The following is a 25,603-nucleotide window of genomic DNA, read 5'->3' on the forward strand; positions in this document are numbered from 1 at the left end:
TTAAGCAAATTATATTTTCTAAAGACAATCTAAGAATACTTAGGAGTAGCAACAAACATCAGTGACAATATACAGTCTAAGATCTTCCTGTTTGATCTGCTCTGAAGAGGGCATCTCCTCAAAATGGTAAATTATAAAGAGGACAGGCACCATTCCTTTGGGTGACCAGTTATTTATTGTGCCTCATTTAAAAAAAAAATGGGGGGGAGGGATGCAGAGCATTTGCACAATTATTGCTTATTCATGAAATGCAGTATATACTTTTTATTATATCACCATTCTGTGCAAATGACATCATTGGGGCAGGGGAGCAATATGTCAGAAAGTCTTGATACTTTCAAATTGTATGGCACATAGGATAGTATAAAAGAGCTGCAGGTATGTATTTATAGGAAAAACAGATATCTCCATGCTCTTTTTCAAGAGATTTTGTCTTTTGTTGTGTTGTGCATTGGATTAGGAAGAGCACTGGATCCAACCTGGTACCTTACAAAGGTCATAGCTATGAATGAGGGACTTCCATGCTGTTCTCTCCCCTTTTGCACTGTTTGCTGCTGAAGGACACTTGTGCTCTAACCAAGTAGGCTAATGCCACCTTAAAGCCCTTGAACTCCCTCACCTTCATGTCCTGTCCAGTCACAATCCAGGACCAGCACAAAGGAGGAAGGTCTGCATGCTTTCTATCAACTTTTATATCCTGCTATGTAGAAGGAAATCTCCCAAGGAAAAAGGGAGCTACAGGAAAAAGGATATACAGAGCACAAGAGATACTCTAAGCTTTTTCACCCAACCTGAAAATAAGATGCATGGGAAAGACTACCTTGATATATTTAAATTTTTGCTTTACAATTGCTTACAATTTCACTTTTGATATCAGGCATCAACAGCCAACATGAAACTAAAATCAGCTACATGCAATACCCTACAAACACCTCTTAACGCAATCATGATCTGTTACACACAGATCCTGCCGTTCCACCCCAGAAGTATAACACATCAAGCTAATTTGCAACAATTTGTCTCTGCGCAAAAAAGACAGTGAAAGAAATCTGTTTATTCCAAAATACTCACTGCAACTTACAATGCTACTTTAAGGAAACACTGGTGTAAAACTAATGGAAGAACTGATATCAGGAAGATGCAAGCATTAAATAACGCTAAGAGAAATCCTGCCTCACACTTGTCTGGTCATTATTTCTCTAAACAACAACATAATTCAAAAGAATAGTGACCATCACTGGACTGCAAGGCATATGGATGCTGTCCATCAGGAAAACAAAAGTAGAAATAAGTAAAGAAAAAAATAAATAAATAAAGGCAAGCCAAACACTAAACAATACAAATGTTGATCCTAGAATTTTCCATAACTTCTGTCATTTGCAGGGTATCATTAAAGATTGCCACCCTGGAAAATAATGAATGTCAGGTGTAGTCTCCACTCCCGTGCTGATGAATAGCATCGCCAGTCTGATGAGGAGAGATTACTCTGCTGAACCCTACAAGACATCTTTAGTCTTCTGATTTAGAATCCATTGTCCTCTACCAGTTGTCACTCTCCTGAAGGAATGCAAGAATGCTGCCAAACACTGAAAAACAGGAAGCTGCAGCAAAGGGCTATCGGCAGCAATCTGGAGGTGCTCCGCCAACAAAACACTTAAATGTTAGTAAAAAAAAAAAAAATTCCATCTCCAGGTTCTTCCATTATTAATTAAACATTTTCTGGTTTCCAAGAAAAAAAATGCTTGCTCAAACATGTCCTTGAAACCAGAGAAATCAACACCATAAACTTTCAAACTAACAAACTTCAGAGGGGCAGCTCTCTGGCAGTGAAAAATACCATGCTTGGCATGAGAGCAGAGCTGAGGACTTCTTCATGCAGTCTGAGTAGACTAGGCACAGGTGGAGCATGTTTGATGCTACAGCCAAGTATGACAACTAATTTCCTGCTCTTAAATACAGGGTGAATATTCTGTACCGACCTACAGCCAAAACCATGGGCAAATGGAAGCCAGTATGGAGGGTGACCATGTCCTAGCCTGCTTCTGAATCAGCCTTCACTTGGCAGCATAGACAAAAGTAGACAAGAAGTCTAAATCACCAAATCAACAGAAACTGCTATCCATTTCCATGGACTTTTATTCAAGCCTGTGCAGTCACTCATTTGGGATGAAACTTTCCAGTAGCACAAAGCCTTACAATTACATTAAAATTGGACTTTAAGTTTGGGACAGGCTCTGTGCTGCTATTACAATTAATGTAATTGCAAGGCTGTGGCAATGCAGCCCATGCAGTAAGCACAGACATGTCGATCAATAGCAGAACAGGCCCTAAAGCAATTTCCATCCCTCAAAATGGCAGTGATTTGCAAAACCCTGAATGATGAATTCTGTAAGAATGACTGGCTTAAGCGTTGATAAAATCATAACTATGAAGTCTAACTTTTCTGCTGGGACCAAAAACCATATGACATATCTGGAGCAGGCTGGAAACTAAATCACAGAAGAATCACAAACTCCCACCTCAGTGGGGTCAGGACTTCATCTAAGGCAGGTCTTTTAATCATTTCAGAGCAAGAAATTCAATGCAAGTCCTTTACATTTCAATCTATTGCCTTCATCACTCAAGCATCCATCCTCCCAAGGACTCATCGTGTTGACCTCCATGTACACCCAGAGCAGAGTTCCCAAGTAGAACATGTTCCACTTTTTGTTGCAACACTTCACCCAAATGAACACTGAGGACAAGATGCTTTCCATCCTATTTGTGGATTTTTACTTATCCAACCATTTCTTTCTCCCTACATTAGCACAAGCCTACTGATTTGCAATATAATAATTTTTTATAATACAAGTTGTATGTTTGGGAGAAGTAGATTTAAAAAAGACAAAGGGCAAAGAAAGCTTTCTTGCTTAGAATTTTGGTCAATGGAATGTAAAGATTATCATTTATTGCAGATAGCAGCTATATAAAAAATGATGCTGTCAATGTAAAATGAATAAAATAAAGACAGTATTTTCACAAGCTTTCCCCAATGGCTTTAAAATAAGGTCACTTTGAGATTGCAGGAAAGAGCTTGGTTTCAACCTCCTGCTACACAGATTGATACACTGGACTTGGCCTTTTCTGTGTTAAATAAGACTACATCTTCTTTTTGTTACAGAACTCCCCCCCCCCCCCCGCCGTTTTTGAAACATGATGAAATATGATACACAAAACCTACACATTCACCAGTTTGTCTGTAATTCCCCCCCCCCCCCCCCCGACTCCCTGGAATACACAAATGTTTTCATATGCAATCACATTCCATGTAGTTAAGGTGCATGTACGTGGAAAACTATAGCAATTACATTCCACGCAGTTAAAGTGCACATTCATTGAATACCAGAAGCTATGTTTTACCCTGTAAAAGGCTAGACTAACACTGAATTGCCCCTTATTGGTAACATAGAACTGTGCATCCAAATTGAAGTTGTTGTCAAAATCTGTCATATAAATAATGATGGAAACTTTTAATATAAGGGGGGGGGAAAAAAGGAAAACAAGAAGTATTTCTTCCTCTTTTTTCTTCTCAAAAATAAATACACTAGCAAACTTCACACAGTGAACTCTGCTCCTTTTTTTCTTAAAGGGAACCTATTGCTCAAGTGAATTGCTTTCCCTACCATAATACTTGAAGAGATTACAGCAAGGGCTGTATATTGTAGCTACCCTATATTTAGAAGCTGGATAATAAAACACATAAATAACACACTGAATAAAACATTAAGACATAAAAGGAGTTAAATAGAACAAAGGGCTAAAGCTTATTGTGCACTAACCACGTCTGACCCGTTGAAATACAAAAGAACTCATAATTCTAATTAGTAAAATGCACCATTATGATTTAAATCACGAGAAAGCAAGCGTGGTTCCTGTCTGCAGCTATGCGCTGGAGCCCCTCCTTGCAGCCTTGCAGGGCCCTCTGCTGGAACTGGGAACCGTGCCCGTAACAATCCAACAGCCACGGAAGGAAGAATGATGCTCCAACCCAAAAACAAAGGGAGAGCAAGAAGCCTGGGTTTTCCTGTTTTCCTTGAAAGCAGCAATATTTCTAACTAAGCTGCATTTTTCAGAAACACAGCCTTCACTTGAGTAGATGAAGTCCTGGAGCCTATGTAAGGGAGGAATTTTTCCTCTGACTCCAATGCAGACAGGATTCTGTCCACAAAGTCCTTAAAGTTGTGAAAACCTGCAATTGATGTGGAAAAATCCACTCTGCTACCAGACCACCTGAAACCAAAAGCATGATCAAGAGGTATCAACAGGTCTGAATTCCAGCTGACAGTGACATTTCACATTCAAAGTTTTAAAAAAGCAGGCTCAGAGGCTCCTGCAGACCAAAACAATGTCTGATACATGCCTCAGCACATGAATTGCTATTTTGTGCATAAAGGAGCAACATTCTGCTGGGATGTTCCCAGTATCATTTATGCCCACCTGCCACGCAGCCCCCGAGTCCAGTCCAACAGCATCACTGAATCCCTTATTCATCCTTCAGATGAACTGTGATGTTCATTTCTTCTTCATCTGATACCCACTTCACTGATAACCACCCCACACTGACAACTCATCAAGGTTTTACCTATCGTAGACTGCTATTCCTCCCTCGCTACCTAATAGAGGAAAATGAAGCATGTACTTTCCCAGCGTGTTAGAGTGGTCACTTCGTTTGGGGGGAGATTCTTCCACTTCTCTGGGGTACTGACTTTTCTTTGCTGTTTGGGACACAGAAAAGAATTATTAAACATCGAGTTCAACACACGCCCTCTGTACTGCCTTCAGCAGGTCTTGTTTGCTGTCCATCAAGGGCAGATCTTTGACTCAGGTCCATGTACGTACAATACTTGCCACTACCAAATTACAGGAGGTCTGTTTCTGTGACAAACAAGTGACTTTGACCATCCCACTGATAGGTTAGACCAGCACCTCTTCAGAGAGCAACCAAAGAAGGACAAAAAGAGACAGACAGGTTCTGAAAAAGACTGCTTTCCGTGAGCCATAGCAAGGGCAGAAAGGGAGCAGCAGTGAGGAGAGCCTTTGTCTTCCGCGTCAAGCACACTGCTGCATTGTTCACTCAGAGTGCTCCTACACAAGCCGAGCCTTTCCATACATCTGTGTCTCCCTGTTCAAGCATCAATCAGAAGACAAAGGAGAACGCTTGTGGAATCCCAGAAAATTATCTCAGGTCCCAGCTCAGGCCCTGCTCATCAGAGTCTAGAGAAGCACCTTGTCTTTCACACGTGATGGAAATCACTGGTACACTGAAAACCAGCTAGGACAGCATTCTGGTTGCTGGAGATCACATCTAAGATGCCAGGCAGCAAATTACAGATTTTCAGCTGGATTTCACTAAGCAAAAATGTAGAGTTTACAACAGCTCAGGCTGGTGATAATTCCCTCCTGAACCCACTTGCCAGTCTCTATGGTCATGCGTATTTGCTTGCCACTGCCATTTTTAACAAGACTTCTCCTATTTAACCTCTGATAACCCTGTAAATAAAACTGTCTGCAGTGCAACAAGGAATAAACTCCATGAAAAGAAGTTGCTACTTATTCCTCTGGTTGGCTAAAAGACCAAGCTGTCCCAGTGCACTCAAACACAGGGATTTATCCCTATGATTTGCATCATCCTGCAGGTGTGGTAAGCAAGCAAACCATTAGGGCTGCCACTGATGTCTTCACTTGAAATCACAAAGAAAAGAGAAAATGTGAACTGAGGGAGACAATTCAGAGACAAATTCGGCCCTGCTTTAAGCTACCAATGTTCATTAAATATATGCATTCTGGGCATATTAATAATAACGGACTTTCCAAAAAATCTAGACCCTTCAGCAAGCAGGAGGCTAGAAGCATTTCAAGTGAACATCATCACATAAAAATAAAACACAGCAGTCTCAAAAAAAGCCAAGCTCCACTAGTATTTCATGACAGAAACTGCTCAGCTGGCTATACCAATTAATGGTCTGCAAGTCCAGCCCCCACGTGAGGTGACCTGAGGAAGTGTCTTTTCAGTGCTTCATCTTTTGTGGATCCTGACTTATAGCAGTGAAGCGGAAACAAATCTTTTCTGGTACTAAATGTATGTTGCTTCATTCAGCACAGCATGGAATTGATAGTTATATCAGTACCAGTTAGGTAGTCTGGGAGCCTGAAATACTGCCCAATTTCAAATAGCTATAGTAAGGTTGGTGCTTATGCTTCCCTCAGCTATTGTCAGTGCAAAAGACAAACTCTTCAGAAGGGTAATTCAGAGCAACAAAGTCAGATGAATATTCTGACATGTCTTCTCTACATAGATGTAAAGGGAGCCTACTGAAATAATCTGCATAAGCAGCATCTTCAGTGATCTAATGGTAATGAGAAGGAACATTTCTCCTCTACCTTTTGCCTAGTTAACTCTGCCAGTCAAAGCAATTACAGTGTTCGAATGAAAAATAAGCTGCGGCCTCCAAGCTGGGCTCAAGATCCAAACTGCTTCAAAGCAATGGCAGGACTTGCTTGCTGGATTGAACAGTCTCTTTCTCCACTAACAGTTATTTGATGGTGGTGAATATTTTGCAGAACAAAAGAAAGAATCAGGTCTGTCTTACACTTTATTACAGTGAAGAGGCCCTTTTTGTCAAAGGGATTGCTCAATGGCATTCTCTCCCACTTTTCAGAAACAGGATGCTTATTGGGTCCTTAAAGATCTAGTCTCTGTTTCTGTCTGAATACTGCAGACAGCTGTCAAATGTCATTCTTTCAGGCACCATCTAACACGACCAGAGTCAATAACTGTCTTTTCCCGGATTAGGATCCTTAAAAACAGCAGTATTTTGAAAAGAAAAAAAGTCAATCCCCACTTTTCATCTTAAATTCTACTGTCTGCTCTTGGTTAATAAACTTTCTTAGCTTTAATGAGTAAGCATTTTTTTCAAAAGTGACTAGTGATGTCAAGTACATAGCTTGAAACACACTGATTTTCAGGAGCAGACACATGATGTCCTTAAAAACCAGCTCCTCCTAACGTATCCCAGGCTAGGCACCTCATGCCTCATAAGCAGCATGCATTTCCCACCTTCATACATACCTGTCCGATTGCAGCTGCTTAACCTAAGGGACATCAGACAAAGCCTTTGCCAAATACAAAGCTGGAATCCATCCCTCTAATGTGCTTCAGAACATTTTACTTTGAAAAATGTTAAAATTTTTGCAGCCAATAGACAATGTTATCTCAAACACCATCCAAGAACATGCTAATTTGTATTAAACAAATGAGGCTAATTATTTGCTTTCCACAAAACTGACTACATTAAAAGCTCTAAATTATTTGCTTTCCTGATGAACAAGGTGTTGTCTTGCTCACATACCAGATTCCATCACAGATCCGATCATACCTTACAAGGTCAATCTAGGTGTTGCATCAAACAGCAAAGATAAGATGAGGCTGGGAAACACAGGCCCCTTGAGGAGAGCTCCCCAAGCCCTCTAAATGCTCTGTGGTGCCATATGTCAGACACGGGGAGCTGAAGAATCAAAAATGGGGCGACTGTTTCATCTGCTGCATGGAATCATAAAGTGGGATGGCGGTCACTTCACTGTAGACATAAGAGAAACTCATGTCTGGGGAAGAATATGATACCATAGTCTAAAAAGCTACATGAAGGCTCCAGCTTCAAGGGTGTCATCTGAAAAAGAGCTCCATAATCTGACCAATCTATTCATGAAAAGCAGAACCTTTCTTTAGCCTACCAGAGAAAGCACAGTACGCAAATCTGCTTAACAGTCGAGCAGCTTGATTGTGTTTTACAGTACCTCTTTGATATGGGGGAAAGAATTCTTCGTGTCAATTAAAAGTATGCAGTCAAGTATTCTGAAATGTTATGTTAAAAAGATTGTCATAATTTACATAACACATAGTGAGTGTTCATCATACGAGCCCACAACACAGGATCCCTACTGCCTTGTTACAGGTATTTCCCTTAGGTACACATGCAAAGTGCATCTTTAAAAGACAAAAATAACATTTCTTCTTACAAGAGTCTTCCCTGAATGACAAAAGCTGTAGAAGGCTGTTCTCCAGGTTTTGCTGCGTAGTCAGCTCTGAAATGCTCTGCTAAACAGCAGTTGTTTACAGGAAAGGTCAAGAGGGCCTAATTAACTTGTCTTTGTACATAGACTCCCTTCCTCATTGAAGTGATTCAACTAGTTTCCATAACAGCTACCTGGAAAATGGTAATACAGACCATCCTCTAACACTGTATTCACTGGAATCACATTATGGGCTTCTGCTGCAACATGTCAGTTATTCTCCGTAACCTGTGACTGCATGTTATGGCAAACACATATGAGTGCTGCACAGCACCAGGGAGTGCAGAGCAGGTGACTGGGTAGGGCAAGGAGGTGATTTGTGTAGCTCTTAGATACACACGCTGCTGATGTGCGTAGACAGAGCAGCTATATGCAGGTCACAGTCAGTCCTTCTTGCCAGGACTGGAGATTTTGATGGGCACATGAGGAGCCTTCAGCTCCTACCTAGACAATCACCAGAAGCAGCCAGGAAAGAGATCAATAGGTCGTCTCATTTGGAGGATGGAGCCTCTAACAAATGCATCCTAGCACTGAGCTGAAGTGGATGCTAACATTAGACCCAGACCCACAATAGTCTGGCTCAGAGCTAAGAACATTACATATGGATATAAGGCATTACACCTAATTTAAGAATGAGACTACATCACAAATAGCAACACTTGCAGAAATCCCCAAGCCAGCATGAAGCTAACCATGGTACTGAGAATGCAGTCATCTCACCATGGTCTTGCATCCACGCTTTTGACCTTTCCTAAAAAGCAGAGCTCACAGGTGGTATTTTGTTAACTTACCTCTCTCTCTTCTGGGATCAAAGGTGACATAGGGCTAACTCAGCTATCCAGTTTTAGGACTTGCACTGGTATCTTTGCATTAGCATTAGTACACCTCTATTTCTTTCTGGATTCAAGCTGATGTGTCTGCATGATCCTAGCACAGAGATGTTGCTTCAAAGATCCAGTCTGGTATCTCTTCATGAAGCCAATGCATCTTGTTCTGAGCAATTTTTTTTATTTATAATAAATAAGATACTACATTGTGCCTGGTAGATATACTCTACTACAATAGTGCATCCTCTTAAATGCAATATCTTTCTGTTTGCCTCACTATGCAGGTTAGGAAAAGAAGGATCATACAAGCTGAACTAAACCACAGTTCAGTATTTCTGTTACTTAGTGAAAGAACTGGCTAACATAAGTCTGAGGGCTTTGATCTGTTGCCCACCAAAGCCAATGATACTGTTGTAAAGTCTCTCGATAACAACTGGATTAAGAGACAGAAGATAAAGATATATTTCAGAATATCTTTCGATAAGGATGAAGCAAAATGACACAAACAAATCCCAAAGTCCTAGCAGTCATGAAGTCACTCCAAAAACTGTCTGGTGAGCTTCAGTACATAAAATTACTAGACAAAAACCATGACAATTTACAATAACTCATTTTTTTCTTGTTGTTGTTGTATTTTTAACCCATTGCACTGATTGTAACATGCTGTCAACAGCCTCATCAATTATCCATTGCTAAAAAGTGGGCTCTAACATTCTGCAAGTGTTATTAATTGGTCTCAGTAGCATATAATGAGTTTAAAAGCTCCTACCTGTGTGCCCCCGGGGATGGTGGCTAGAGGCGGACAACAATTTACAGCAGACCATTAACACATAGACCAGAAAGAGCCAGTCAGATAGAAGCATTGATTTGGCACAGAATCTCATCCTGGAGGCAGAAAAGGAAGCAGTTGAGTGAAAGAACAATGTGAGTAGGGAATAACATAAAAATGATGCGGGGAAGGAGAAGCTGAAAAGATGCTGAAGAATAACTAATATGGCTTATTACAAGGCAACACTGACAAAATCATATTCATGGTTTAGTTGGGATCAATTCTTTGGCAAGCATGTTTTATAATTAGAAGCAATGCAATGGCTATCACACATTGTATTACCTGCAAGCACATATTTATAGTAACACATTATGAGTGCAATACACTTCTATGAATTGGAGATAAGGGATGGGGGTTTTTTTGGATTAAGATCCCTCCACACTCAAATTTAAATATACATATTTATAAGTTGTGCTACTATTTTTAAACTGCACCTGCCTCAAAATCATAGAAGCATCACAAAACAATGTCCTTTTTACTTAATACTTCTCAGGACATACTTGCTAAAGCTACCAACTCCCATGTAGCCATGCACATGAATTGGCTGGCTCTCCCAAGCACACAGCGTCGGCTAGCTTTCCTGGAGATGAATGGGTTTGCTGAGGGTTAAACACTCATGAAACCAGTACCTCAGTCAAATACGTGAGGACTCACTGCTTTGCCAGGGTGTTAGAAACTGCATTTCAGAAAACATTTGTTCTAAAGGAGGCGGATGTTATTAGTCTTTTCCATGTTAGTGTTAGAACTAAGACCACAAATCCTCAGTAATTTTGCTGCAAATATCTACAATTAAATCCCTCAATAGCTTATGTTATGCCATTCATCATATAGAAAGGTAATCTAATCATTTTCTTAAACTCAGTTATGATGATTTATTACTCATGCTATACATAAATGGGCATTATGCAGTTGAACCCTTAGATACAATGTTCCACACTTTTGGCAAATGCTGTAAGCAGGAATACATCAAATTAATTAAAGGCAATTTATAGATTTGCATAAATTGAACTAAATACTGCTTTCATAGCAGTGACGTTAGTCTGCAGTTAATCAGCACGCTGGGATTTGGGCAAGCCTGTCATAAGCATGTTTATTTGCTCCAAAAAGTCCTTTGGGAACTTCTTTCCCCTGCAGATTCCAGTTCTGATTCTTTCAAGTATTTTCTAAATAATTTGTTTATCTGTATATCTTTAAAATACCTGAGACTATTCAGCTAATCCAATATTCCAGTGCTGAATAGACTGATGGTTTAAAAAAAAACCCCATGCCTTAGACAGCTCTACTGCCAAAGCCAGGTGAAGCACTTGGATCCTGTTTTAAATTTGATAACCATCTACAAAGGAAACCAAAACAGATGCCATGTTTTCTCATTTAAAAGTGCTTGCATAATTTTCCCTTTCACACATCACAAAACAATTTTCTTCTCTCATTGTGTATGAATGGGAATGTTGATAAAGCCCAAACAAATCACAAATTCACTTATTAATGTCAAAAGTTAAGAGACCAAAAGCCTGTTGTGTGTATTTTAGCAACAAACACTATTTTACACTTGAGAAAAAAATACATTGGTGAAAAACTCAGCACCTTCAGCTGTCCTGTAGACTTTACTCCAGCCTACAAACTTTTTTAAAAAGCTACACAAATATGACTTACCATGTCTACAGATTTAAGAAAAATTACATGTAAAGAAGCCATATTTTAAGGACTGATTTAGCAAAAAGGTAGCTTTCCTTGCTTTAAGAAGGTGCTCTGTTTCGAGCCCAGTATGTTGCCACCCCAAATGCAAATGAACCAGTACAGGAAGAAATACACTGAGGCTTTTTTGCAGCAACATATAGGAGTCTTCTGCAAGCATGAATCAATCCCAGAAGATAAAGATGTCACTAGTCCTTGCCTACCCCACAAGTATCTTCTTATGGAGCACTCCGAGGTTAATTCAGAGCAGCTACACTTCAGCTAATAAGCATGGAGCTAATTCACCTCTTGCACCCAGCTGAACCACATAATGCTACTGCAGCTAATGGAATTGAGTCACTGTGAAACCAGCAGAAATGTTATTGTTGTTGATCCAATATTAGTCTAAGGAAACTGCCCAATAAGCTCTGAAATCAACCTACCACTTCAGATTTCAGTCACCCAATCTTCTGCAGGTAACTGAACCTCATTTTCTTGAGGAGAGAGCTGAATTTAACCTTAGTTTTCTTGCTCTCTCCATGAGAAACACATGACTTACACCTCAAGCACAAGTTACCAATAAATAGGAAGTCATCATCTGCTCATCTTGCGATACTATCCCTCTGTTGCTCTAAATGCAAACACAGGACTCTGATCCAAGTATCAGTGGAGATCCCAGCTCTGGTGTCACTCTATAGTATCATAATGAAGACAGGTACCTTCCTTCAGGTTTCCTGAGGTGTGACTGAAAGCAGGATTTAACCCTTGGAATTATATACCACAGATCAGACATTTTAAGCATTCCCTTTCTGGTGTGAGTTGATGGAGGGGACAGGTATTTAGTCCCAAATCATGCACTGCGTGCTGAACAGCTGCTATTTCAGCATGTAAGTGAACCCAGCTGTTCCCACCATTCCCAGTGCAGGAGCAACGCTGGGCTCAGTGGAAGTAGTTGTGTGCTGACCTAATTTCAAAAGCTTTCCCAGATTATGACTTTGACTCTTTTGAAGCCGTTGCCCTGATGTTAGACAGGGAATGTGAAATCAGGTTTCATCAGGTTAACAGGATAACCTTACCCCTTTGTAAGTATATTCAAGTCCAGGAATAAGTGTATCACTACAAAGCATCAACTTAGTTATAACCAAACTGAAAGGCCGTTAAAAGCATCCAGTACCATTAAAATGATACAACATTTGCACACTTTAGTCTGCTTTGAAGGTAGACAGGACACAAGTCTTCAGCCCACTAATATAAAGAAATACAGAAGGATCTTTAAAAAGGCAGACAAAAAATGAAATTTGGCAGACAGATGCAGCAAGGGGTACTGAGCGCTTCAGCATCAGTGGGCTGCCGCTTTCAGAAATGTCAAGCCTTCATTCTCTGTTGGATTCAAGTGGATATTGTTGCTAACCAGAACAGCAAATCTTCAGTGTCATTTGAAAGATAAAAAGTGCTCTTACCTTGGGGACTTTGCAAGACTTTTGTTCCAGTCAAACACAATTATTTCAGTGTGTTTTTCATAGTTATTCCAGATTCCCATTTGCAGCAGCAAATAAGCCTTTCTGCATTTCAGAATTTTTCCTTCGCTTTGGGGACCTAGAAAGCAAGCCATATTACACTGCAATTAACGTCTGGAATGGTGTTGTGAAATAGATCTTCGTTACCAAAATCATTGTTTCACAGTGCCATCTACAGTGCAATCCAAGGCAAAAGGCAGCAGTCACATTGCTCTTTTCACTTGTTTCCAACAACACAGAGAAACTGTGGTAAGGCAGCTCTGAAATATCATTACATTAACTAAAGGCAGAGTTCGCTATACTAGAAATTACAAACATAATGTGCACAGCTCACTGTGTCCTTATAATCACATGTCCTCTTGCCACCCAACCACTGTGAAAACTGTAAGGTCTAAGACACCACCATAGTGCAAACAGATTTCCACATGATTATGTGAAAACTCCAATAGTTTCAACCAGAGATTATTAAAGATGGGAAAAATCCTTCATTGTCTTCATAAAGATTTGGCCAAGGCCCTTGGAGTCTGGCTTCCTCAGGAGCAGAGGGTCTGTAAGGTCACATCAATAGGATCATGTCTGTGTGATCAATGCATTATAGCACCTTCTTGACACTTTTGTCTCTACTTGCTTCCAGCATCACATCTCACACCCAGCCCAACTATACCCAAAAACTACACTTTGAAATCACCATATGGAGACACTTTTGCAGCAGTACTGACACACGTTCCACAGAATAATGAGCTCAAACACTCCATTTCATAGACATTAGAGTCTCTTTGCTTTTGTTGTTTATATTTGTTCTCTCACTTATATCCCTGGGCTCAACTTGACCTTCTGCTATTGAAAACACGACACAGTGCAATTTGTGAGAGTAATAATAATGTGGTCTTCACTTACAGAGTGATCACAATAACCTTTTCTCATCTTCTCCCACCACTCTTTTCATTCCACTCTTCCTTTGATCAATTAGAGATTTGCTTTTAAGAAACACAAAATTACACTATCACATTGGAGGGCAAAGCATCTCTGGGGTCACAAAAGCACGTAGGCAGACACCTCTCAGACGCTTAGGACAGGAAAGCCCCTGGCTCAATACACTCAGCTCCTTTCTGTTCAGAACTCCAGGAGAAAATAGAATAATTGCTGGAATTAAAGAGGTACCAGGCCAGCAATCTATAATTAATCACATTTTACTCTGTCTTTGCTTTCCAATGTGGAGAGTTTCAGAGTGAGCCAAAATCACAACGCAGCAGTTCTAATCAAAACAAAATGTGGGCAAAGAGATGTCTTAAGACAAAGCACTACCATCCTGTATTAATCCTTTCTTCCACAAATACACATAAAACAAAAATATATCAGTGCACCTCAAAAGGCCTATTGAGAAAAAGCAAACAAACAGGCTCTTCAATATAGTGTTGAATGACTGAAATGGTTGTGTGGTACATTTTTACCCATATCATAATAGGACAGATAGATAAATAAATGTATTCTTACAGTGCTCTTGTAGAAATCAATATTGCAATACACTAACTCAGGTTTTAGTGTTTATCTGTTCCATAATTTTTATTAGAGAGGAAAAAAAAAAACTGTGTAGGTGCATCTACAGGTAAATACTAACTTTAGTGTAACCTGTTCTGTAAACACACGTTAAACATTGGTAAAAGATAAGGCAGTATTGATTATTCCCACTCATTCTAATTAAATGGATACAGCAAAAGTGGCAGATGATAGAGCCACCAGCATATCTTGGGGCTTTCTGATGCTTTCCAGGCAGCAATATTTCTTAAGAAAATAGGGTTGTTTGAGGGGAGTGTAAGGCAAACTCCTACAGTGCAATCTTAAGTCTGACATTCAGCTGTTTTACGTCAATGAAGGAGGCAGATCAGAGCAGAAGCAAGAAGCTCACCTGGTTAATAACAGTAAAAGAAATTCCAGGCTTCTCATGGTGAAACCATGTTTTGTATGTATTTTGTGATCGGTGGTTTTATTCCTGGTCCCTGCCTCATCCCAGGGTGCGGTGTTACTTTGGAAAGCAGAGCTACTTATTTGCAGGCTGCAGAAACAAACAAATCACTCCTGACCTTCTGCGCCGGGAGCTCTGCTGGGGCAGGGTGGCCTTGAGGGCAGCTGCTCCCACGAGCAGGCACCAGCCCTCCCACTGGCCACCTGCGAGCAAACTGAGCGCCGCTTCAAACAAAATAAAAATCAGCATCACCTCCCAAGGGGCGCCAACATGTCTGACAACAACTGGAATTTTGTGGATGAAGTCCTTAACTTCAATGCAGCAGGGTTAATTTACACAAGCAGGATTTGAACAGAAGTTACCCCAGGAAAGCAATCTTATGAAGAAAGGGGTCGTTTTTATACAACAAGCTCTAGCCAGGAGGCAACTGAGCCCCCACCTCTATCTCTAGCAAAGCTATAGAAAAGAAAAGAAGGAAGGAGTAAGGGGGAAAGGGGAAGGGCTCTGCTCTCAGTATTTATGCATGGACTGGCCATGAACAACTCCTGCTTTGCAGGTTAGTCACCCCGGAGGCGACACAACTCTCCTGTGTCAGCATTTAGGGCATCCATGTGCCTGAACTAAGACCATGGGTTCTGGTATCTAAAGGGAATTGCAATGGCCAGACCTGCTGCGCCTCAGTCCCAGCACAGTCTGTCTCTGTGCCTCTGCACTCCAGTATAATGGGTATAAATAGCATTTCCCTATGCCAGAGAAGCGTTTCAAGAACAGAAACAATAAAGGTTCTAAAGTTATTTGAAAATTGTATGGGCACTGTATAATTCCTTTGACAGATGGAATAAGATAGCATTTTAAATTAGGTACTTTTCCTACCAATATTTACATGTTGTAAAATACTTCTTACGGCTACTTTCTGTAAAGAATAAATTACTAAACCATTTTATGCCATCTTTTATAATAAGCTATTAAATAATTTACAAAACCTCCATCCATTAAATATTTAAAAGGCCTTAATTTCTCCATTCTCAATAATTCCTCACTTAAAATAAAGATAGTGCATCCCTTAAAAGACTCCTCTTCTGTATAGCAATCGGTAAGAAGGAAACAAGTACGGGTGCCACACTCTTTACAGGGCGATTCACCAGCCAGAGAGTTTAACCCCACCATCAGCCCTGCTAAACTCCTATGTCCTACTGAATAAAGAACTGAGAGGAAACAGGGCAACATCTGCAATTTCTTAGGAGAGGGAAAAAAAAAGATCTAGTCTCGTCATCACCCGTATTTGAAAACTGCTGCTATTCAAGTTTGAGGGGAAATAGAGACAAAAACCAAGAAAAGAGTTAGAGCGAACACCTGCTTGGCCAGTTCCACCTGTTATACAGCAGCTAACTAACACAGACCACCCATTTCAGGGCTAAGCGACTATAAACAGGACATATATTCCGCAATATCCCTCCAAAGACCCCTTTATCCCACAGAAGCAGCTTGCCCCAGGCCCCACGGCCCGGCGGGCAGGCGCTGCCCCTCAGGGGAGAGCCGACACGTCAAAGGTGACACTCCTCTGCCCGGCCCGGCACCCCACGGCAGTTTGAGGGCCGCGAGCGAGGAAATCGGTTTTTTCCGTGCGGAATAACTTTATTTTTGCCGGTCCTAAAGCGCGGTGGAGGGGAGACGGGGCGGCGGGGCGGCCGCCGCCTCCCTGAGGGCGGCGGGCGGCCGCCGGCCCTGCGGCGTGGCGATGCTGCCCCCTGGCGGCCGCTCGGCGGCTCCGCCGGCTCCCGCCAACTCCCGTCCCGCCGGCTGCGAGCTCTCCCCGGCCCAGGCCGCATGCATAATTTAGCGGCGGGGTATTAAACACTTCCAACGTTTGTCATTACTGGGAAATCTCATTCAATCTCATCCGTACAACGCGCACCAATGGCTCCGCCGAATCCCGCTTCGTTGTTCCCCGCCGGAGCCACCCGGGGGCCCTCAGAGAGATCCCCTCAGCGGCCCTCGCCTGCCGCAAAGCCTCCGATTTGCGAGCGCGCCTTTGTGCGAGAATGAACTGGCCGTGCAAATTAAGTTTCGTCATTAATCATATTAACACGTTGCTGTCAGAGGATTCCTCCGCTCACCCTCCTCTGGAGCGCGGGCACCCGCAGGAGGAGGCCCTGGGGCTGGCGGGCTCCCCGCGCCCTCTCACAGGCCGTGTGCCCCGTCTCCTCAAGGTCCCCTGCGAGCCCACAGAAATGGGCCGGCCAGAGGGAAATAACGCAGTTTAGATTCTAAGTTTAGTCCCTCGACCCTCACCCGGAAATCTCTGCAGCAGGCCAGGTAACTTTAGCTCGATCTGAAGACTTCAGGTGGCAGTAAATTCACCACAGCTAAGTAATTCCAACACTTAATTAACCTCACTTTGAACGCTGCACCTGATTTCTGATCTGAATTTGTCCACCTTCAGCTTCTAGGCATCTGATCTCATTAGGTCTCTCGCTGGCAGATGAAAGTGCCCTCCGCTCTCCGGTATTGCTGCCCACACCGGCTGCCCGCAGCCCGCCGTCACGTCCCCGACTTTCACATACGTGAGATGGAGGAAGCCTCTCCTTGGAAGGCGTTGCTCTATTAAATCCGTCACGCAGCTCTTCTCTGCATCGCTGCCAATTTTTTAACATCAGGTATTTTGAAGTGAACCTTAGAAGATGCAGTAACCAGAGATGATCTTTATCAATACCACAAACAGAGGTAACAAACCTTCCAGCTTGTACTTCGTGTTCCCTTCTGATACATCCTGCTTGTCTACCCGGCTGGTGCATCACATGGGGACAAGTAAGGTGCTTAAAGGTCTCAGTTCTGCCCATCATTACTCACACCAAGTAACAGTGACACCAGGTAGGAAGGCACTATGCAAACTGAGGAAGGACACAAAGTTAAGCACGTAGTAACATAAGACTATTCTCACAGTGCAAGAAAGAAAAACTTTTATTGAGCCCAGTTCCTCTACCCTTTACTCCCAGAGTCAACATCAACTTTTCTGCTGCATTTACTCTCCCACAGGTATCACTGAGAGGGGCCCAGTCACATCAAGCTCCATAGCATAAAGCAAACTGAAGTGAGCAGGCTCTTCAGACAGCAAGAAAGTTAGCTAAATGAGGTAGCACCAAACTGCAAGGGTGCTTCCTCACTTTTAAGCCAGGCATGTAGCCTAAAAACCATGGGGGGGCTGCAGCAGTTTCCAGCACCTCTCAGACCCCAGCAGACTCCCAACACACTTCACCTGCAATTTTTTAAGTGCTTTTTGATGACATCACTTTCCATTTATGACATCAGTCTCTGCTGGCAGCCGCTCAGTCTGTGACCACTAGTCAGCCCTTTCCACACGAATATTTAAAAATCTCACTTAACAGCAACTAGGGCAGGTGGGGAGGAAACAAACACAATGCCAATGAGAGCTAAAGGAAATAAAACCCACAGCCTCCTAAGAAGGGAGTACTGAACTACTATTATATCCACATGGCATGAGGCATCGACCACACCAGCAGCCAGACCATCCACACACAGACAGACGTCCTATGTGCCATGTGTTTTGGGGGAAATGTGTCTGTCTTCACCAGCACTTGGCATTCTTTAGGGTATATCTGTCTTCACTGTCTCCTTTAGAGATGACAACAAACCTTCCATCCGTTGTGGGCATGTTAAGAGGATGTGCTGAGAGGACTGCAAAAATATGCCTAAGCCACCCTAATTCTCTGCCCCAGTCACCGTAGCCTTCTTCAGTTAATTGTGCCAGAGTGAAAATAGTGAGTTGGGTGGATGTTCTGTTGGAAAGCCTTTTTCAGTTGGACTCATTTTAAGTGAGAATTTGTGGCCTCCAAGTTTAATCCAGTGGAGCTCAGATCACAAAGAAGCAGTAACAGCAGTGCACAGAATCAGAAAACAAATTCAAGCAAGGGACTGAAGGTGAGAACTAAAGGACTGCCAGAAGAGCTCAAGTTCACACAGTGTAAGGAGGAGTTTGAAATCGAGGCTGTTGCTTCCTCTACTGAGGCAGAACAAGTCAGGCGTCTACTCAGAAACTAATGCAATGCAAACTACAGGGGCTAGTTCAGGTCCCCTCCAGGCAACGGAACAATAGCCTCTTCATGTGCACTAACTCCAGTGTATATTCCAGGGACCTCTGGTTACCAGAACTCACAGCCTTCAAGTGTATTTATGTGGCAAGAAGTAGTCATCTTGCAAATGAAGCATATGAGTTATGCTGACACAAGTAACCGATCACTTGCAGTTCAAAAGTATAATCTCTATGTGTGAGAGGATCACCTAAATTAAATAGTATCTCATTTAGAAAATTAATTTTTAGGAAAATGTTTTAGGACCTGCTCTCTCAACTCAAACTGAGTCCACTTCTTGCCTCCAGGAAAAATTCCACCCAGACCAACAGGACTGCCCAGAGAGTAAAGTACAGCTATTCTAGCGGTAAAGTAGAGGTAGAATAGACCCTTTTCTCCATACAGCATTATTTATTATTCATCACCATCCTACAAAGAACTCTTCTGCCAAAGTAAACTCCTGAAGAGGTAAGTATCGCCTCAAGGTTTCATTTTTAAGGTTGCACAAACAGACTTCCCAACTTGGGCAGCCAACATAGTATATCTCCTTATTACAGCCCAGCGTTTCAACTACATTTATCAGAGAGAATTTTTCATTGTGATTATCCAGGTTCTTTCAGTCCCTCACTAGAGCTCAAAATCTTCCCTACCCCCTGGTGTATGGCCTACTTAAGAGATGGGCAGACTTGCAGGCACTGCGTTCAAGGAAGCACAGGAATTGCTTCAACCTTGTTCAAAGAGGAGGCAGAGCAGAGACAGTGCCCCGCTCCACTCCCAACTGACCTCCAAGAAGCAGAGCAGTACTCATGTAAAGCAGGCAGCACGCCAAAAAATGTGGAGAGAACCGTCTTTGAAGGAAATCTCTGCAGCACGATGTTTCAGACATGGCAAATATGCATTTCCCCCTACTGTAAACTTTGCCTGCCAGGTAGGAAAGCATTAAAGTTGTTGCACAGATTATCTCAAGCGATAAGACACTGTTTTCTATACCCTGAATTGATGAAGAATTTCATTTCTCCCATGGAAGGAAAAGATAACTGACCTGCTATAGAGCAGGTCACTCACCTTTCTTCCCACTCACCAGGTGAGCTGGTAGGTTATTTTGCAGAGATTGCTTGGGGGAGGGAAGGAAGGGATGGAGGAGGGGACCTCATGTCAGTTTGTGCCTCTGGATAATGCACTGGGAGGTCCCAGACCTGTTCTGCGTGCTTGGTGGCCAGCCCAGGGCTCACATGCAAGTAGATGATCACTGACTACAGGTGACCATTCAAACTAAGAATAAGAGGCAATCCCAATTTAATCATGAAAATTAAGAGATTCAGCAAGTGCGAGCAGTAGAGCAAGTTTGAAGTAGCTGTGTTTGTTTAGGCAAGAAAAGAGTTTATTGGAGACATGCTGTCTCCTTGAAGAGGGGCATGATTTAAAGAAGTGGTTCTCTGTAGCTACCGCAAATAGCATAAAAATAAATGAAGTGTCTTGCAAAGGTAATTTGGTAGGTGCATGAGGAGAAACTTTCTGTATCTAAGTGTGGGAAACTAGTGGTACAAGCTGCTCAAAAAACTCATGGAGACTGCTTTGATGGAGGTTTTTTCAAAATTGGCTGAATGCCTATGGGACGTTCAAGGCTTCCTTCTCCATCCATAGGGTTGGATTACATGTTTGCTCAGGTTCTGTAACAGGACTACATCTCCTTTATGCCTTGGAGCAAAAAAAGCACTGGAATATAAATGTGAGGTAAATAGTCGATGTTCACGGTGTCATCCTCAGTACCCTGACCACAGACAGTCATCAAGTCAGAGGTTAGCGGAGGAGAATTGTGGCAGAAAGAAACTGAAAATACCTCCTACACGTATTGATTTTTTTTCATGCAGACAGGGTCAGCTTGTGTTATATTTAGATATCTTTCTGGTGGTTCTCAGGGTCCTTATGCAACCAAATTTGGTTCTTTCTGATTCTACTGCATTAGAATACTGTATTCTCTTATTATTCCCCAAAACACCTCAGTCACAGTAAATAGTTACAGCATGTCCGCTCATTATCCCTAAGCTGTATTAGGCCCTGACTGCAACAGGGGCTGTCCATTTCCATCTCACCAATGTAATCTGGTCTCTGCTTTTGTTTGAATTCATGAAACGTTCCAAGAGGAAAGCTAGTTTTGCTTTTAGAACACAAACATGCTTTATGAGCTGTGGATGCACATTGGCTGATGAAGAATCCCAACTGTCTGGGTATATGGGATAATTGTTCCACTTGGGACTCATTAGCTAATTGTTAAAAGATTCTAAGGAAAAGCATTTCATAAATACAGCACTAAATTTCCAGAAGCGTAATTATGGGCTGAACACACATTTTTAGCACCTTTGTTATCAACTACATAAGCCAATAGCAAAATATCTTGTTGTGTGCTATCTCTGTTCTCTTTGTCAGTCTCGGGGTAGTACGTAGGATAACTACTAGTAAATTGAAAGGTAACATTTTTTATATTCCCATTTTTGTACAAAGATAACACTGTCATCTTGGGATTGGTTGAAAATTCTGCCCCAAGCATATAAAATCTCCTGTGGCAATAGTGAAGAACAAAACTTGCACAGGAGGGGAGAGGCACAGACCAAAGAGCTATAATCCAGCTTCTTGATCTTGTTTTGTCACTTGACTTTCATGATATGGGACAAGCTTTTTACTCAGTGTTAGAAAACATTGTTTGCTTATCAGAGCCTACTCCTCAAGATATTTTTAAAAAATCATCACTCTACTGAGTAGGAAAATTCCAGAACCAGGTACCTGACCCATCAGTTCAGGAACTGTTACTAAAGAAAAAAAAAAAGGGGGGGGGGGGGTTGTAATATCATTCCTCATTTTCTGTAATTGAATGACAGAGGCAAAATACCGCTAATAAGCTAGCAAGGCATTTGTATGGCATGAAGACTTGGAATTGGGTCAATAAACAATTGCGCTTTAAAGGAGAACCCAATCTTGTTCAGTCTTGATCCTAGTTAAACGGACAAAAGCATATTCAGAACCAATCTCAAAGTTCTATTTGCTTTTCTATGGTTTGGCAACATCATGCTGGATAGAAGTACTGACCATCACACAGAGTGCACCCGCATTGTACGCAGCCCTGTCTGAGCTAGGGATAACTTAATTCCTATTCCAACACTGATGACACTGGTCTTGAGTCCTGAACTCTGATCTCTGCTCAACATTGTACCATGGAGAAGTATCTGCTTGTCTGGAGCTAACTGGAGCACTGCAGTCACAGTATAGGCATTGCACAGTTGGGTTATCTTTCACTGAGTTTGAGAGACCTGGGTGAGGCTGTAGCTATACACTGTTTGTATTGTGCTCTTCAGGTACCAGGAGTCATATAAGGTTTTCTAATTCCTGACAGCAGCCTACTACTGAGTCAAGAAGAAGAATGATCAGAGATATATATCTGTTGTTTATCTCCTGAGCCATTGGTCCTGTGGCCCTGGAATCAATATTACATTGCCAGAAGAAGAAGCAAATTTAGAAAGTGGACAGATCTCAGAAAGATGTATCATTTTTGATGTGTAAGCAGCATGCCCTAGCTGGTTTGGTTGCCCTGGCAGACCACTGACATGTACATGGTGTGACTCTACCTCTCTCCTGCAGGCCCTTGTCTTTCTCCTTGTAACCAGAAAATTCCAAATTCCAATATGAATACATAAGGTAACACTCTCTCTCAGGTATTTTCATTTCCAGCAGTACCAGCTACTGCATGCCCTGATGCAAGAGAATTTCAGGAGTCCCATAAATTACATTTTGCCTCCTCATCTCTAGAAGGGATTTCCTTCATCCTTTCCTCTCCCAGCCCAATCCTTCAGACCTCCTTCCCTGTCCATTCTCAGCCCTCTGTTTCTTGTTTGCATAGCATCTCTCCCTGCCTCCTCTGGGATGTCCACCTGCTTGGCAGCAGCATGTGTGTAAGCATCAAGAGAATGGCTGGCAGACAGGGAAAGAGATCCCACCTGAGTCACATATTGATCAATGGTGAAAAAAGGTCTCCTTGTTTAGAGCAGGTTTATCGTCTGCTGGCTGCTGTTTTCATACCTTCACAGGCATGAGAAAGCCAGATAGACCTCTGGCTACTGTTGCAATGAAAAAGGAGCAAACCTCCAAAGGTGCTGAGGGATTGCTAAGTCCTAAACACCTTCTTGTCCCTGCACTATCAAGACAGGACAGCAGCAGCCACAACAAGCTGATACTGCTCTTCAGGAACAGTAAGAGAAGGTGTTAGCATGGTGTTTCTCCCTCAAGCACCTGAACTGTCAGAGGGTCCTCCTTCCAGTACCTGTCAGCTGAAGTAACATGTTTCCATACAGGAGCCTCAATCAGTTACTCTGACTGAAGTAAGACCACAGCCAAACTTTGAATGAGTAACAGCATGTCTTCTTCATGGCTAAAGCTAGAAACTTTCTTCTTTATTTGTTTAAAAAAAAAAAAAATTCTTTTCACAAAGCTCAGAGAAGGCTGAACTTTAGGCTTTCAGTTCCCAATCTGCCTAGGATGGATTTTTGTCTTTCTGTTGTCCCTTCCGTCGTGCACAAGCCACTTAATGATAACATAACCATGTGCATGATTGATGGGAGGAGCTGGGGGGAGAGTAAGTGGCATAATTTTGATTATGCTTTGAAATGCTCAGGGTTGGAAATGAAGTATGAGATCCCCCCACTTTCCCTGCCTCACTAGAAGGCAATTATGATTGCCTTAAAGATGTGAGATCTGTTGAAAGTAATAAATTGTTGATTGTTTGTTTATTTTCAGGGTAGACAAGAATCAGCTTTTAATCAGCTTTTCATCACCACTAGAGAGCTATTAACTCTCTTAAAAATAATTAGAAAACAGAAAATAAAAATCTCCTCCAATTATTTTCATCCAGGAAACTGGGACTTTATGAAAAGAAATCTCAAGATTCATAGAAAAAAAGTTAACTTGGTGGCACATTCAGTTCACTCTTAACAATGAGATATTGTTTGCCAGAGAGGTGGGGAAACAAAATATGAAAAACTGGGCCATACTTAATATTTTTCCACAAAGCCTGCCACAGATAGTCACCCACCAAGCTGAGTGCTGATTGACTTATCCACCTTGTCACAGCCAGCACTGCCCTGCTCTTCCCCTTCCAAATCTCCCTCTGCAGATTTTCTCTGCCTTCTGTTTTCTAGAGCACTGTCCTTTTACCACAGCCTCCAGGTTTAGTCCATATTGGCAGTTGTTTCCCCTCACCTCCTCCAGATATAATTTGTCTGCACTCATGCTTACAATGGCAGAGCTAAAGAAAACAACCGACATTTCTCTTTCTGTGGATTGTGCTTCCTGAGCTTGTGTGATGTTATGGATATTGGCATCTGAATAAGAACCAATATTTTCAACCACCTTGGGTGGTCACTCAGCTACTTGTGCTGAATTTTTTTTTTTTTTTTTAAAGAAACAGATTGCAGGAGTCTTCCATTTCTCTGATCTCTGACTATTCACAGAATCTTGTCTTTCAGATGCCCACAATACACATTTTTCCATTTTTGAGTAAATGAACTGTGAATACTGTCCTGGGGGAAACAGTACTCGAACCTAACTACAAGAGAGCAATCTCCAAATTTTAATCATATTAGAATTAAAAGCATGTATGAAATGTCTCAGCACATACCGCCTTTCTGTGATTTCAGATAGACAACTAAACAGAGACCCTTCATCTCACATACAACTTTCCAGAAGTTTTCCCCACCAATAATCCCATGAAAATACACCCTCAACATGCCTCATTTACTTCCACCCTATTACCACGTACACCTTTACTAGTACGCTGGTTGTAACTCAAATGCAGTCATCTTTACAGGAAAACAAGATCAATCATAAGCACTTCGCTAGATCCTGAGACAACTGCTGTTATTCTGTTGTGCTGTTGTTGAACTGCTGTTCAACAGGTATTTGCCTTTTGGGGTGGTGACCAGGCAATGTCCTGTGTGTGCTCCGAAGGTGCAGTTAAGTAGCAAGCAGCCTTTTTGGTAAGAAGACTGGGAGACAGAGACATGCTTTGTTGTTATCACATTGCAGGGAACCTGTCCTCAAAGCCAAGAAGGGATGCCCTTCTTGATGGTAGGCATTAGTCAAATACAAGTACTCAGATCCAGTAAGAGCTAACTGAACAAAAATGTAATGGGCTGTAAAAAACAGAACAGACTAGATTATGGATTCTAAGGGACGACTAACTAAAGAGTGTGTGAGGGGCTGAGCTAATTAAGTACTCCCCCACCAGGACCCCAGTGGCTGCATTTTTTTTTTTATTATTTTTTCAATTGCCCATTGGAGATGAATTGTGATTCACTTTTAAAAGGAATTCTTCTTGTAAATCGATCAGTTAGACCCATTTGACCTACTAGTGTCTCTTTAAAGATTGATGAACTGGAACACAAAAGTGAAACTCTCTCACTTTAACTGTTCCCATCTGAGTTTCCTGCACTGTGAGTTACATTTTTAAAGAGGCCTATGGAGTGGTTGCACCATTGATTCAAATTCTAGGGTTATTGCACAAAGCATTCCCATAGCCTGGCAATAGGCAAGACAGCCACGCAAACTGA

General features: G+C 41.9%; 1 protein-coding gene across 5 annotated transcripts in view; it reads right to left on the reverse strand.

Moving 5' to 3' along the window:
- The window catches only part of TAFA4 (TAFA chemokine like family member 4), an 86,731-nt gene that overhangs the window by 46,250 nt on the left and 14,878 nt on the right, over positions 1-25,603 (reverse strand). For all 5 annotated transcript variants that reach the window (XM_052778615.1, XM_052778614.1, XM_052778613.1 and 2 more), the window contains 2 exons: positions 12,900-13,035; positions 9,706-9,821 (listed from right to left, as the gene is read on the reverse strand). In XM_052778615.1, coding sequence (XP_052634575.1) covers positions 9,706-9,821; positions 12,900-12,979 — 196 coding nt within the window. In that variant the 5' untranslated portion in view covers positions 12,980-13,035. The remainder of the gene's footprint in view (positions 1-9,705; positions 9,822-12,899; positions 13,036-25,603) is intronic.

Source organism: Harpia harpyja, chromosome Z (genome assembly GCF_026419915.1).
Source record: "Harpia harpyja isolate bHarHar1 chromosome Z, bHarHar1 primary haplotype, whole genome shotgun sequence".
NCBI classification, from domain to species: domain Eukaryota; kingdom Metazoa; phylum Chordata; class Aves; order Accipitriformes; family Accipitridae; genus Harpia; species Harpia harpyja.